This window comes from Dasypus novemcinctus, chromosome 5 (genome assembly GCF_030445035.2).
Source record: "Dasypus novemcinctus isolate mDasNov1 chromosome 5, mDasNov1.1.hap2, whole genome shotgun sequence".
In the NCBI taxonomy this organism is placed as follows: domain Eukaryota; kingdom Metazoa; phylum Chordata; class Mammalia; order Cingulata; family Dasypodidae; genus Dasypus; species Dasypus novemcinctus.
Window position 1 is genome coordinate 24,450,138 of NC_080677.1, and position 15,862 is coordinate 24,465,999.

Sequence of the window (15,862 nt, forward strand, 5' to 3'; positions counted from 1 at the left end):
AATAGTAGGTAGTTTTCTCCACATTAAGTTTTGGCAAGTCCCTGTTTCCCTATCAATTTTGAGAAACTTCGGCATACATTAAATTCCCTTGGTTCCTTTTAAATTTCCTGTTCTGTTCTATTTACCTGTTTGTGTACTTCTCTGACACTGGGACCCTATCTCAATGATTATAGTATTTAATGTACTTATTTGATATCTGATAGAGGAAAGCCATCCTCATTCATCCTTTATATATATTTTCAGACAAATGTTCTGACTTTGGCCAGAGCTACTCACAATGAAGAAAAGAAAGGCCTTTGCATTTATCCTCTCTGGTCACTTTTGCTCTTCTAGAAAAGGCAGGGAGTAGAAACTGGACCAGAACGAGGGAGAGGCCAAGGACCTGTGTGGAGACAGATGAGCCCCGTGCTGAATGCACGTTTTTCAGGGGTTGAGAGTCTCAGGGCAGCCTGTGCACACTTCTGGGATGACACTTTTCCTTGGTTTGGAAGTCAGCTGCCTTTGCATTTGTGTCTTCCACTGAATCACAGGTTGTTTGACAACCTGGCTACACATTAAAACCACCTGAGGAGCTTTCCCAAAATAACGATGCCTAAACCCTGCTTCAGACGGAATGAATCAGAAGCTCTGAGAGGCGGTGCCGGGTACCGGTGTGTTTTAAAAGCTCCACAGGCAGTTCTGTCGTGCAGCCAGGGCTGGGATCCAGGGCGCCAGGGACTGTGCTGTTTATTCATCTGGTGCTCCTGGTGTCTTTTCCTTGCGGGCAGTGGGGACACTGCAGGACTGAACTGAATTCAGATGAAGACACTGAGTCTTATAAATCTCTACTAATTCTTCTAGGGAAAAAGACAGGCTATTAATGCTCAATTATATTGGTGAATCCCCTTCGCTTTCTCACAGTCACACTAACATAAGCAGCTTCAAGAGTGAGGAAGAGACAAATTGGTCTTGGTCCAATAAAAGGATTCAGCCAAATGGGAAGAAAAGAGAACGACTTAGAGCAGATCTATCTAGTCTTTCCCCTCCCTGTCATTCCCTGTGCCCAGGCGCTGTGACTTCGCTCAGTGGCACAGCTCTTGGTGGACCATCTGGACAAGAGACCTTGCCCTTTGTGATATACCTTGCCACCCACGTGTGAGTACATGTGGGTGTGGGTATGTGCTGCAAGTGTGTGTGTAAATGTATATATGCAAGTATGGGTGTGTGGATGTGCGGTGTCCATAGTTCTATGTAGGGTTGGGTGTGTACAGGTGTACGGATGTGTACAGTTTTGCATGTGTGGGCCTGAGGGGTGTGTGGGTGTAGAAGGAATGGGAGGAGGTGTGGAACCTGAGCAGCTCTAGCTCCTCCTCCTACAGAGCTAGTCACAGCAACGAGACCCCAGGAGCCCTTTCTTCTCTCTTTAGGAGCGTAGGTCTCCATGTCTCAGTGCCTGTTGCGTAGGACGTGCTCTGCATTCAGGATCCCTGAAATTGAATTTTGGGAAGGGGAGCAGTGGGTGATTTCTGGTTTGTTCTGGTGTGAGTTAGTGTGTAGAGGCTATGGGGAAAGCATGGCCCATGGCCTTGACCAGCCTAGAGTCTGGGAGTGCTCTGTGGACACATGGCACTTTTACCCACCTTTAAATTCAAGCCAAAGAGAAAAGTCTATTGTTGTGTTTTGCTGAATGGGTGACGTCTTCTGAGTGCAGTCCTCTCTTTTTATCCCAGTGACCTCCAGGTTGCTTCTCTGCCATACCTGAGAGGTGTAGTGACTCTTTGCTGACAGGGCTTGGCCAGGCTCAAAGCCCCTGGTTCCTTCTCCCAGTTTCCTGGGAGGCCAAGTGGAGAAGGCAGAACCTCTCCAGGACAGCATTTGGTGAGTCTGATTGACCTTCTGGCTTGTTATATCCAGAAAGCCCAAGCTCATATTTGTTAAGAGAAAAGTCCTCTGCAGATGTAAAATTAGCCCAGAGCTGAGCAATGCAAATTAGAGACTTACCTGAGCAGTTGGAAATCACCGTCTCATGGGCTTTGCTCTTAATCCAAATGGTTCGGATCACAATGCCATAGATGATGCTGTGGAGAGGACCAAACGGTGACATTAAAGTGGTTGGGGGTCCCTATGTGAGGACACAGAGAGGGGACCACTCCCAGTTCCCTGAGTGTGAGGTGTATAGCCTGCCCCATACACTTGCTGATGATGATAGCATCACAACAGATTGAAGCGATAATGGATCATGAATGTCCGGTGGCTGCAGTTACTTCTTTTTTTAAGTGAAGTAGCTAGTTCCTGGTGAGGTTAAGTAATTCTGATGTTTAGAGGTACTACTGGGATTGGAATCCAAGAACACAGGTGTGTAAAGACCTAGGTTTGTAACCAGCTCTAATGCTGCTGGCTTTATGACCTTGGCTCTAACCTACCTTCTGTGGCAGGCAGACTTGAGGTGGCCCCCATGATCCCGGCTCCATAGTCATCCTTTATGTAATCCCCTCCCATCGAGGGTGGGCAGGATCCATGACTTGCTTCCAACCAACACAATGTGGTGAAGGCAATGGGCTGCATGTGACCAAGTAAGAGTAGAGCAAAGGGCTTGAGTGCCTCTCTCTCCATTGCTGGCTTTGAAGAAGCAAGTTGTCATGAAGTCTACAACCATAAGAAATATGACTCTGCCAATATCCTGTGGGAGCTTGAAGGTGGCTCCTACTCCAGCTGCTCCTCTGGGAGACCTCAGCCCTCTTTGACACCTTAATGGCAACTTTGCGGTATCCTCAGTGGAGGACCCAGTGAAGCCAGGCCCAGTCCCCTGACCCATGGAAACTGAGATAATAAATGTCACCAGACGTACAATCATTTGATACAAGGCAATAGAAAGCTAATACACTGAGCCTCAGTTGAGACTCTGTAAAATGGAGATAATAATACCTCTTAAGAGTTCTTTTGAGTATTGAATATGGTGATAGAGTGCCAAGAACAGTGCTGGAAGTTAGTGCAGACTCAGTAAATGTCATTTCCTTTCCCATCTTTCTTCCCTAGTTTTCATAGTTTGTCACATCCCTACTTTTACAATAGAGTCTGGACCTAACAAGAAAACGTCAGCAAATTTTGTATTCTATGTCTCCTTTGATAAATATTTTAAAATGTATACCCTTATTTAACATAATTTGATATTTTGAATGTATTAAGTATCTTGACTAAAGGCTTTAGTACAAAGCATTGCTTTATTTTAGAACTGCCCAAACTTCCCCTTGAGAATCACTGGTTTGGAAAAAAGTAGAGTTCAATTTTGCAGTAGCTGACAAAGCACTAATTGCCTTTAATGATCTTCAGGAATATAATATAATTAATGACTGTGGTAAAACCCTCTGCTTCACTTTTGCTTTTGATCATTCTTGCTCAATAATCATCTCTGTGCACTCCAGACAAGCTCAGGGCCTTTTTTTTGGTGCATCCCTACCCCTTCCCAGATATCTGCCCAGGGGTTTTCTGGAATTTGTATGCCTGATTTTTTTGAAAAAGAGAAAAAATTACTAACGACTCTATCCTTCACCCTAAATTGAAAATTTTTAGAGCAGGAAAACTTTCCCAGGTAAATGAAATACAAGGCCCTTCTCAAAAAGTAGCTGCCAGCTATCAAAACTTCTGCGTATATCTGTCTCCTTCTTCATCCTCATTTCCTTCTCCTAATTAATCAGCAAGTCCTGCAGATGAACGGTCCCTTTAAAATATCTCTGGACTCCTTCGCTTCTTCTCCATCCCTGCTCTTCAGCATTAGCTCAGACTCTTCTTATCTCTTACCTGACAGTGACCATAACCTTCTAACCACCTCCTTCAACAGCTTTACTGACCTCCAAGATCAAGTCCAGTCTCTTAGCAGGGCATCCAAAGCCTTCCTGGTCTTTCTTCACTGTCTTTTATCACCATCCCCTTCACCCTGCCTCCCTCAGCTCCCTCTCTCTTTCCCCTGTGTGGGTCAGCCTACTAGGAGAAAGCCTGCTGGATAAACCCTGTCTCCATATTTAATATGCAGTAGACTTCAGTCCCACCATTCCGGGCCTGCTCGGCCTCTCCCTGGAGTGCATTTTCACCCTTTATTGCCCATTTATTTTCTATGATAGGAAAACTTTCTGAGCTGCCCCTGCCAGCTGCATGATAATTAGTCCCTTCTTCCTTGGAGCCTCCACACTGGTCACTCTGAGTGTCACTGATGGGAGTCATGCTCTAAAGATCAAGGAGAAGTAGACATAGCCTAGTCTCACAAGCAGGATGAGGAAAAGCGTCTCCATTCTCATGGCTACAAAGTCTTGCACTTTGGTGACCTATTTTCACTCTCTCCACAAGATTTTCTTGAAGCTTCTTAGAAATCAGAAAACTGAAGGATTGCTCAGATTGAGGAAAGGGCCCCTTCCCTATAAAAGGCTGGTTTATTTATCAATTTTGTGGAAGATTATCCAGTCAGAGACCCTTGTCCTTTATGTCCTCCATGGAGGCAGCTCGAGGTGATGGTGTGTGGGAACCCAAGCGAGAGGAAGGCTCACTGGAGCGTCCTGGGAGGATGCCTGAGGCCAGTTCCCAAGGCTGGTCCCTGGGAGAAGAGTCCAGAAAACAGGACAGAGAGTCTGCTTTCCCCAAAGATGTGATAGAGAGCGTCCACTCAGAACATAAGTGCCCCCTCCGCCCCTCAGGACCTAGTCCGTGGCTGGGCACTTGATGGACACCCATCGCAGTCTTTGAGTCATAGGCCGAAGATCCCATCTCAGCCAGCAGGCTTTCCTGGCCCTCACATTTGGGCTCCGAGGAGGATGTTGAAGGCACATCGTATCTCGGTGTGCACTGGAGAGCTCATTAGAGACCTTCTGCCCTGTGCTCTGCCCAGCACGGGGAGGTGGGTAGGAAGAGCTGACACTTGCCTCGCTTGCTTAAGGCCATTCTTCCTCCTCACCTAGCAGAGTCCTTGGTGCTACTTCCTGGCCACAGTGTCTCTCTCCTTCCTTCCTTCCTTCCTTCCAAATTCCTATAAATATTTGAGCACCTACTTTGTCCAGGTTCTGGGTGAGCTATTTGTGGGTATTGTGGTAGGCAAAACAGACAGGGTCCTTGTCCTTATGGAGTTTAACATCTTCTTTGGGGACAGACAATTTTAAAAATGAGGACAGAAGTAATATATGATAACAAAGGAACTAAGTACTATGAAGATAAAATGCTGGATGGTACAAGGGTATATAATAGGGGCCTTGACTTCTTCTGGAGGTTAGAGGAGATGAAGTTTCTTCTGAGATCTGAAGGACGAAGAGTTTTTCTAGATACAGAGGAGCATGATCATTTCAGGCAGGGGGAACTGCATGTGCAAAGGCCCTGAGGCAGGAGGGAGTGTGGTGTCTTCAGGGAAGGTCAGTGATGCTCAAGTGTAGAGAGTAAGAAGGCCTGAGATGAGGACAGAACATGAGACAGGGACCAGATCCTGGCCTGTGGGCTGGGCTCGAGGTTTTGGACTTGATCCTGAGAAAATGGGAATCCACTGAAGCCTCTCAGCAGGAAGGTGAAATGGCTGATCCACTTTTTTTTTAAAGATCAGACATTTTTAAGTATATACAATTTGCATGCATTTGTATATGAAAATGTAATTATATATTGGCATATGAATTAAACAGTCCTGGAAAGGGATACAAGAAATTCTTAACTCTGAGGAGTAAGACAAGGGCAGGAGTGGGAGGATGGTTTTATTTTTATTTCATATTCTTTTGTACCCTGAGCAGTTTTCCACAGAAAATGATTGCTCTTGGTTGGGCTGTGGAGGAGACATTTAAAAGGGGTAAAGAGTAGACAGGAGGTTATTCCACTAGATTGGGACCATCGTGGAGCTGTGTACCAACTCAGTTATCCTTGAATTGATTCCATCTCTTAGTGAAATGATTACAATAGAATATACTTGAGAGGCATTTCGAGCCATTTGGCCCAGGAATCCTTCCATGGGAAAAAGAACCCTGTGTCCACCCTCTTCCCAGTACCCGGGTAGGCAACCCAATAGCCAAGTGGAACCCGGCTCTGTGCCAGTCCCTCCGTCAGAGACTTTATATCCTTGTCTCATTAACTCCATCGCTTCACAGTGGTTGGCACCATATGGTTAATGCTGAATGCATATTAGTTGTTTTTATTTCATTCAAGTTCTTATATTACGATTTCATATGGGAACTATGGGATGAAGGCTTTGTTATCCCCGCAACTGAGGTCATACAGCTAGGGGGTGTCAGAGATGAGATTAAAATCAAGATCTATTGGCTCCCAAAGCTCTGGAGGTGATGTCGACAATGACAAAAGCAGTAATTAGCTCAGCATGACAGCAACCCAAGCCCATTATAGAGATTTTCCCATTTAACCTCTCCAACAACTTTATACGATTGGTGCTGGTATTGTTCCCATTTGTTTGATGGGATGACTGCTGCTTTGAGAGATTAAGTGACTCGCCTGAGTTCACATAGCTGGGTCCCACCCTGGGCCTCCTGCCTCCAAAGACTTGTTAACCAGCACATGATGCTGACTCAGAGCAAGAAGGGTGCACAGGCTCTGTTGTATGTCATATATGGCTCTAGTCACGTCCTCCTGGAAGCCTGCCTTGATCTGTAGACTAGGCTAGTGCCCTCTGCTGGACCCTCAAATTTCCCCTCCCATGAGGCTCATATTGCTCAGCTGTAATTGTCCTTTAATTGGCAGCCTTCTCAGCCACAGAGAAGATTCTTGAAGCCAAACTCCATGCATGCATTGGCCTTGCTGTATCCCCCTTGCCTGGCCCAATGTCTGGCAGAGAGCGGATGGTCTTCAGGTACTTCTAGATATAATGAAATGAGTAAATGAAAGACAACATAAAAGGTCCAGAGCTCACAAGCCTACTGGGGATAGTTGGGGCTCAGGGAACTATGGGTTCAGAACCACCCTTTGGGGAAAGATATTGAGAGAGTTTGATACTTAAGGAACGAAGAAACACTTAATGTTCTGATATGTACTGCCTATTAGTACCAGGTTTGATGGGCTCCCAGAATAGAGAAAGGCAAGGGGATGCCCGTGGTAACTCTGAATTACTCTAGAACTCTTGGCACGACTGAATTAGTGGCTATTTCCTAGAGGAACCAGAAGAGTCTCCCCTGAAGCTTTCATTAGTTCAGACAAATTCACTGATGTCTGCGACCAGCAAGTATAGAAAGATGTATATCAGTCATGATGCTTTTGGGTAGCAAGTTCCAGAAAACTGCCAACTCAAATTGGCTTAAGCAATTAGAAAATTTCTTTTCTCTCCTAACTGCAACTTCAAAGGTGGGGCAGGGTACAGGCACGACTTCATAAACCTGCCTCTTTCCATCGCTCCCTCTTTCTCCTCAGTGGGGTTGTCTTCATAAACTGGGCTGCAGCCATTCCAGATGTCAATCGAGACCCTTCTTTTCCTGGACTTCTTTCTTAAGAAGGGCAAAACTCTTTCAGAAGAGTCTCAGAAGGCACAGACTCTCATTTCTTTGGCCAAATTGGATCACGTGTCCATTCCTGAGCCATGCACATGCGAGGGGAAGGGGCTTGTGGGAGCAGCTTAGATTGCCCTGGGCTGGTGGAAATTCAATCACAAATGTGTATGATAACCTGACAAGGGAGTGAGAGAGGCTTTTTCACTAGACATAACACTTGCCGTTGCTCAGATCACAAGATGTAGGCTGTCACTCCCTTTACTAATGTAATGGGCTGGCTTGGGCCATGCCATCCTACTTGACCTGGGATCTCCTGCCCATGGACAGTGCTGACCGGCACTTTTTACCCACCCTGTGCTCCATGGGGCTGCACCAACTCCAGCAAGGGGCTTCTCACAGTCTGGTCCCATCCCCATCCTCCAAACAAAATAGATTGATTTTTTTTTTCATTTATCACAAATCAGTATTCCATGACAATTGAGCTCTCTGCACTTATTCCTTTGCAGTTGTTGGCCATGGATTGTTTATGGCACTCCCTTGATCTCAGAGAGATAAAAATGATAGGAAAATTAGAAATCAATTAAGTAGCAAGAAAATAACTACAGCTAAAGTAAAGCAATCACGTGAGGGTAACCTCTCCTGCAACACGTAGACCATTACGCCAAGTGAATTTTGAAAACAACAGGAGTTGTTTTTGACCCAGGAAAACAATTCACTGCCTTTATTGTCAGTTACTATGGTTTTGAGTCCTGGGAGCCTGATTTAAGTGATGAAATAGCTAAATGTTTACTTAACACACTGCTCTCCTGAGTTTGTTGTAGACAATAAAACTCTTTCCTCTCTCTCCCTTTCTTCTCTCCTTTCACAGTGGATGCTGATCCAGGCACTGTATAGCTTGAGCTTTCTGGAGTTTCTTGGTGCATGAGTGTGTGTAACAGAGAGTACATGACACACTTGTGTGATCTGTGCACTTTACCAGCAAGCCTGCATTTGTTTATTTAGTCCAACATTTACAAAGTGTCTACTGTGCACCAGATTTGGAATCCAGAAATTAAGGGATAGCAGTCCTTTTGCTCAGGAGATACAGCCATGCAGGCAGCCCCTTACACTGCCCTGACGCTTTAATCGTGACATGGGCCACCTGGTTGGAGGTTGGGTAAGTGAACACCTGGGTGGCGTCTTGGACCAGAGTTGGCTGGGATAAAGTCGCTGTGGAATTGGTATTTGAACTGAGACAAAGGATGTGCAGTGGTTTGCCAGAAACAAGCAAAAGTGAGTATGGAAGAGTATTTAGACAGAAGAAGTGATGGGTACAAAGGCACAGAGGAGAGAAGGGTGGTATGTTCAGAAACAAATGGTTTGTTGTGGCAGGAGTGGGGGTGGGGGCAGGAAGGTATTTGAACAGCTTGCCCCGGAATAGGCATGAAATCTTGGAAAAAGATAATTAATCTTTTCCTAGCAGATATGAAATATTTATAAAGCTACAATAATTAAAACAATGTGGTATTAGTGCCAGAACAGCAGGCAAGTAATTTCAAAAAAACAGAAATTTCAGAAGATATAAAAGGATTTGCACTACAAATATGTACACGATAGAGTTGTCATCTCAACCCATAGAGAAAGGATTGATTATTAAGTAAATGTGTTGGGACAAATGACCCAGCTTTAAGAAAAAAATTTAGATTACTAACTCACATCTAACAACAAAAGTAAATGGTGGGATGCAGACATGGCTCAAGAAATTGGGCTCCCATCTACCATATGAGAGGTCCAGGATTTGAGTCCCAGGGCCTCCTGGTGAAGGTAAGCTAGCTTATGGAGCAAGCTGGCCCAAGTGGACTGCTGGCCCATGTGGCAAGGTGGCCCAAGGGGAGAGCTGATGCAGCAAGATGATGCAACTAAAAGAGACAAAGAGGAGAGACAATAAGAGACATAGCAAACCAGGGAGCTGAGGTGGTATAAAAGATTAGGCACTTCTTTCCATTCTGGAAGGCCCCAGGATTGGTTCCTGGTACCACCTAAAGAGAATACAAGCAGACGCAGAAGAACTCACAGTGAATGGACAGAGAGAGCAGGCACTGGGGGAAATGGTGGGGTGGGGGTGGGAAATAAGTAATAAATTTTTAAAAAAAGTAAATGGTTTTAGGAAAAGTGGAAAACCAATTTAAAAATAATTTTGAAAGTGAGATGCTTGACATACTCCTTGCACTGATATCATTTTCAGATAAATAAAAAAATGAAATCATAAAAATATAAAATAAAAATGTAGATAAGAATATATTATAAATATGGGAGAGGGACTCTTTCCTAAGAATGATATGGAATGCCAAAATGTAAGGAAAACAGCTGGGTAGATGTGAGTAAACTAAAATTTAAAATATACACTAATATTTTGTAAAAGCCTTAAATATATTTCATTCAGATTTCCACGTGTATTTATATAAGGTTTTTCCATGATTCTTTTAACTTTTTATATCTGGTCATTTGCCTTTCTCACTTCTGGTTTTAGTTATTTGTGTTTTCTCCTCTTTTATTAACTAAACTAGTCATTATTAACTGAAAACAAAATAAAACCATATTCAAAATGAAAAAACAAATGGCAAACCAAGGAAATATTTGCACCATCTAAAAACAGAAAAAGCCTAGCATCCTTATTACCTATATAAAGAGTTGCTCTGAATAAGTAAGGAAATGAAAAGATTCAAACAAGATATGGGTAGAGGAATATAAGTAGATATTTATTCAAAAAAGAAACAAAGATGGTAATAAACATATAAAAAGTGTGAATCTCATTTGTAATGATAGAAATGCAAATTAAAATAACAGCGATACATTTTTATTTGCCTGGTAATTTGGTGAAGATATACATGTATATATAATGTATCTGAAGAATGATGAAGCAAGTGAACACCTTATATAAACTGTGGGCAGGCAAGCCTCTAGCTGTAATTCTTTGGTTTGCCTATGCATGGAATTAAGAGTTCAACCTGTTCTAAGAGAGGCAGAGGGGCAAAATCCAGCCTTGGGGGCCAAAATACAGTCAAAGAAGAAATAAAAAACCTAAAAGAAAAGAAAAAAGTTAAATCTCAGCTGTGAAAGATATGAAGTTACAGCAACTTGTACAGGGAACTAATGGAAAATGATTCATCACAGAATTCTACCTGGAGCTAGTTTTATTAGGTTGGTGCAAAAGCAATTGTGGTTTTGCATTGTTGAAATTTACCTTTTGATATTGGCATACATTCTTAAATAAATGTGGTTATGTTATATGTCATTTTAATGTGATTTAATATTTGCTTTTAATTTTTTATTTATTTTAGACTATGGAAATGATGTTAGACAAAAAGCTAATTTGAGTGATTTTCTTATTTGGGTTTAAAATGGGTTGTAAACCAGCAGAGACAACTCGCAACATCAACAACGCATTTGGGCAGGAACTGCTAACGAACATACAACGTAGTGATGGTTCAAGAAGTTTTGCTGCAAAGGAGACAAGAGCCTTGAAGATGAGGAACGTAATGGCTGGCCACCAGAAGTTGACAACAACCAATCGAGAGTAATCGTCCAAGCTGATCCTCTTAAACTACATGAGTCGTTGCCAAAGAACTCAATGTCGACCATTCTATGGTCACTCAGCGTTTGAAGCAAATTGCAAAGGTGAAAAAGCTTGATAAGTGGGTGCTTCACGAGCAGACTGAAAATTTTAAAAATCATCATTTTGAAGTGTTGTCTTCTTTTATTTTATGCAAAATCAACAGACTATTTCTCGATTGGATTGAGACATGAGAGAAAAAGTGAATTATATACGAAAATCAGCAATGACCAGCTCAATGGTTGGACTGAGAAGAAGCTCCAAAGCATTTCCCAAAGACAAACTTGCACCAAAAAAGGTCATGGTCACTGTTTGGTGCTCTGCTGCAGTCTGATCCACTATTTCTGAATCCTGGTGAAACCATTACATCTAAGAAGTATGCTCAGTAAATCGATGAGATGCACCAAAAACCGCAATGCCTGCAGCTGGCATTGGTCAAAAGAAAGGGCCCAATTCTTCTCCATGACAATGCCCAACCATACATCACACAGCCGAGCTTCAAAAGTTGAATGAGTTGGGCTACGTAGTTTTGCCTCATTCGCTATATTCACCTGACCGCTTGCAAACTGACTACAACATCTTCAAGCATCTTGACAACTTTTTTTTGCAGGGAAAACACTTCCACAACCATCAGGATGCAGAAAATGCTTTCTAAGAGTTCATCAAATCCTGGAGCATGGATTTTTTATGCTATAGGAATAAACTTATTTTTCATTGTCAAAAATGTATTGATTGTAATTATTCCTATTTTGATTAATACAGATGTGTTTGAGCCTGGCTATAATGATTTAAAATTCATGGTCCAAAACTGCAGTTCCTTTTGCACGAATTAAATAGCTCAAGACCTGAGAAGGAGCTGAACGGTAAGTGGAGGATGTCATGTCCCCAAGACAGAAGCCCTTTCCTCATGAGGAGGAGCCACGTTCCCAGACCATGGAAGAGAGAAGAAAAGGACTGACCAACAGGCAGATTGTCAAGTAGGAAATGCTTCAGAGAAGTTCAAGGCCAGAGGGAGGTCAGAAGTGAGTCTTCCTGGTTCCACCACACCTGACAGCAAGGAGCAAGGAGCAGGGTACAAGACCTTAATTGGCTGTCAGCTGAGTGACACCAGCTTTTGGAATTACCCCTCCAGTCACCCAGAAATTTATATTTCACCTTTTCCAAGGGCACTAAAGAAAAACACACAAGATATACTCTAGGCAAGGTGAGCAGAGGCCCTGGTGGGGAGATGCAGCCCAATTAATGGGGACAATTTCAGACAGTGAAAAGCCCCCCTGAGAGATGGGCCTGGCACAGTACATCACGAGCAGCATGTTTGCACACAGCTTCGCCTGCTGAGAGTGCCTTTCCTGATTTCACTCGGGCTGATAGGACACCAATCAGGAGTGAACCAAGGACATGCATTGCTGCTGAAAGCGCTGCCTCAGGTGCTCTGATGGCATGGACCACTTCCTTCTGACTGCGTCCTTACTGCTGCATCTAGTCTCTCTCCTCTCCCTTGTATCCCCTCTAATGTCCCTCTGATGTACCTTTGACTGCGTGTCTAAATAACCTTCATCTTTCCTTCAAGAGGACCAGGATGCATGTGGCCCCCACAAACTCAACATGCCAGGTCTGTCCCTGCAGCCCCCTCTCCATCCACGCATACAAATCCAGCATGAACAAATGAAACCCTGCTTTGACAGGTAATCGTGATGCCCTGTTGAAAAACCACCTATGGCCCCCAGGGGCTGCAGGACAAAGGGAACATTCTGTGGCCTGGTTGCTAAGGCCCTTCACAATCGAGCCTTACCCCAGACACTGGAAGAAGCTCATTGCCACCTTCTCCCTGACTTGGCAAGAACTGCCTGTCCATTCACCGCCCCCATACGCAATCTGACCTCCCATGTCAGGGCACCCCCATCCTCTCCACCTTTCCCTTCTTCTAAATCCTGCCTTCCTCCAAAAGTGGCTTCCAAGACGTGTTCAGTGCAGACACAGGCTAGCATATTAGTCTATACTATGCTTTTTGTTCAATTTTGTTTCAAATATGTGTACCTTTTCATTGATAAGATCCCTGAATCTGGTACTATGTCTTATATTTGAAAGGCTGCAATATAGGATAAAGAATAAGATATGAGATCACACAATCTTATATTTATGTGCTGTGCGATTTCGGGTATGTTACCTCATCTCTCTGAGTTTGAGTTTTCTTATTTATAAAATAGGGGCAATAGCAGTTATTCATAGGGCTGTCGTGTGGTTAATGGGGATAATTGTTAGCTGCTTAGCCAAAAGCCTGCCCTCCAGTACATACTCAGTAAATGTTTGTTCCCTCCCTCTTACTCTACTTTGGAGGTGTTGGCTTAGCCCATAGGAACTTTAGAAAAACCCTGTGGCCTGGACCAATGTCCCTGGGACTAATGAGTGACCTCTGGGGGAGGAGAGAGGCTTCTGGCAGCCTAGGGAAGCCCCTGTGTTGGGCTCTGACCCACAGGCCTCTTACCTGATGATGGTCAGGGGGATGAAGTACACCAGGAAGGCCACAACGGTCATGTACGGGGTCCAGTAGGAATCGTCAGGCCACAGGGCCCAGCACTGCACTTCCCCATTGGAGAGCTTCCTTTTCCCGAATATGATCAAGGTGGGAATGGAGAAGAGGAAGGAGAGGCTCCAGGCAATCACGATGAGGACCTTGGCCTGCTTTTCTGCTCGAAGACAAGAGAAGGATGCCAGAGCATCAGGAAGCATCCTCGTGAAGCAGAACTAGAGTCCAGTGTAGAAAAGGACCACTGTGCAAGGGTCCCTTCCCTGGACCTCTCAGACCTTCATGTATAAAATGGGCATGATAGCCCCTGCCATATAAGGCTCAAATAAGGATTAAGAGCCATTGCTTGAACAGAAGCTAGCACATTGCCTGGCATAAAGTCAGTGTTTCCTGGGAAGGGGATGTGGCTCAAGTGATTGGGCTTCTGCCTACCATATGGGAGGACCAGGGTTCAATCCCTAGGGCCTTCTGGTGAAAAAAAAAAAGCATGCCTGTGTGGCGAGCTGAGTGCCTGTGTGCATGCCCATGTGGTAAGCTGAGCGTCCGCATGGCAAGCCAAATGCCCATGCAAATGCCCATGCAGTGAACTGAGTGCGCATGCAAGTGAGTCAAGCAGCAGGATGATGATGCAACCCAAAAAAGAGAGGTGAAGGGGAGAGTCAAGGCAAGGTACAACAGAGACCAGGGACTGAGGTGGCGCAGGTAACAGGAACCTCTCTCTACATCAGAGGTCCCCAGGATTGAATCCCAGTGAATCCTAGAGGAGAAAAACAAGAAGAGAAGACAAAAAGAGAAATAGATACAGAAGATCACACAGCAAATGGACACAGACAGCAAAAACAGCAGGGCGGCGCGGAGAGGGGGAGGGGGCAGGGAGAAAAAGTCAGTGTTTCCCAATTTCTACTTTTTTTCTCCTGTCCTTATTTACCACCTGGCTCCTGAGTGTTGATCCATTATTTCCTATAGTATTGGAGCTCAGTTTGCACCAAATACATTTGAAAGGCTGCTCTGCACAGGCTGTGATGTACCCCTCAGTATGCGTTCAAGCTGTCTGGTAACCTCACTGACTCCTGAAAAGCAAGGCTGGGGCCTTGGGTCCATCTGACATCTTTCCATTGTTCTTAGAGCTCCAAAGCACTGGGACAGTATTGAGAACTGTTTGCCAAATGTTAAGGAGATTAACCAAAACAAGTGGGTCAAACTTACCTTCTTTCTTTTGAAGGAACAGGAGAGGAATTGTGGGGCAGAGGAAGAACTCTGCACTTGATTCTGGAAAGCAGGGCTCTAATCAAGCTCTGCAACCTGATAGCTATGACCCCCCCCCACGTCAGATGTGGGTTTTCTCAGAAGCAACACTGTGACGTTGGGCAAACTCAACCTCAGTTATTTCTCTGTGGAGTGGGGTTAAAAAATAGACACGAGAATGTTTAGATGTGATGCTTTCTGTTAAGCTGTTGTTGGAGCTCTTAGCCCTAATCCGTAGAGGAGCTGTATTGTCTATGTTGGTTGGTCTGGGCAGCCTTCCTCCTTCCAGGGACAGGAGAACCGCCCCCCCCCCCCCATTCCCACTCTCCAAATTTCAAGGTGGAAAGCAGAATACTGTATATTTGGATGGGGAATGGACTGTAGAGCCAGGTAATAATGTAGAGGGTTTAAGGTGCAGTCAAGGAGCTATAAGAAGTGAGGAAAATTCTAGAAGGGAATCTGTTAAAATCTCAAATCTGAAACATTTGGGAGAATAATATCTGGAGTTCTGATCTTGCTGAGTTGTGCATACTGGAAAAAAGTATTGGAGGCATTTAAAAAATGGATGTTACTGGCATACTGAACAAGTGTGGATCTTGGGGTATAAGTATAATAGTGATTTTCTTAGGTCCTTCCACTGCCCCTTTCCATCTATCTGGTGGGAGTGGTTCTTTCCCTACTTCTGGTTGAAAACTCAGGCAGGCCCCATGATACCAGTGATAATTCATAGGTGATAAAAAATATGACAGCCACTTTAAGTGGTCAATTTAGCAATTATTAATGAATTAGCAATTAATATTTAAAACCCCAGACAATAATAAAGGATTTAGAGTTAATATTTCTCCCCCCAAATGGGCCTTTGTCAGGTAAGAACCTGGAGTCCAGGCAGGGGGACCAGCCTCTCTACTCTTTTCCTCTCCTGGGCTTCCACTTCTCCCTCAAGTTGCTCACCAGTTTGGGGTGAAAGAAGCAAGGAGAGGAAAGGGGGTAGGAGATTTCTTACTTGATTAGAACAGTTAGAAGATGGCTTTGGGGTCTCTGGGTCTGACTGTTTTAAAGCTGATTCTT

General features: G+C 44.2%; 1 protein-coding gene across 1 annotated transcript in view; it reads right to left on the reverse strand.

The window, feature by feature from the left end:
• The window catches only part of NPSR1 (neuropeptide S receptor 1), a 184,458-nt gene that overhangs the window by 16,891 nt on the left and 151,705 nt on the right, over nt 1–15,862 (reverse strand). Inside the window, exons 5-6 of the mRNA XM_058298040.2 lie at nt 13,508–13,709; nt 1,981–2,057 (exon numbers count right to left, since the gene is read on the reverse strand). Of these exons, the coding sequence (XP_058154023.1) occupies nt 1,981–2,057; nt 13,508–13,709 (279 nt within the window). The remainder of the gene's footprint in view (nt 1–1,980; nt 2,058–13,507; nt 13,710–15,862) is intronic.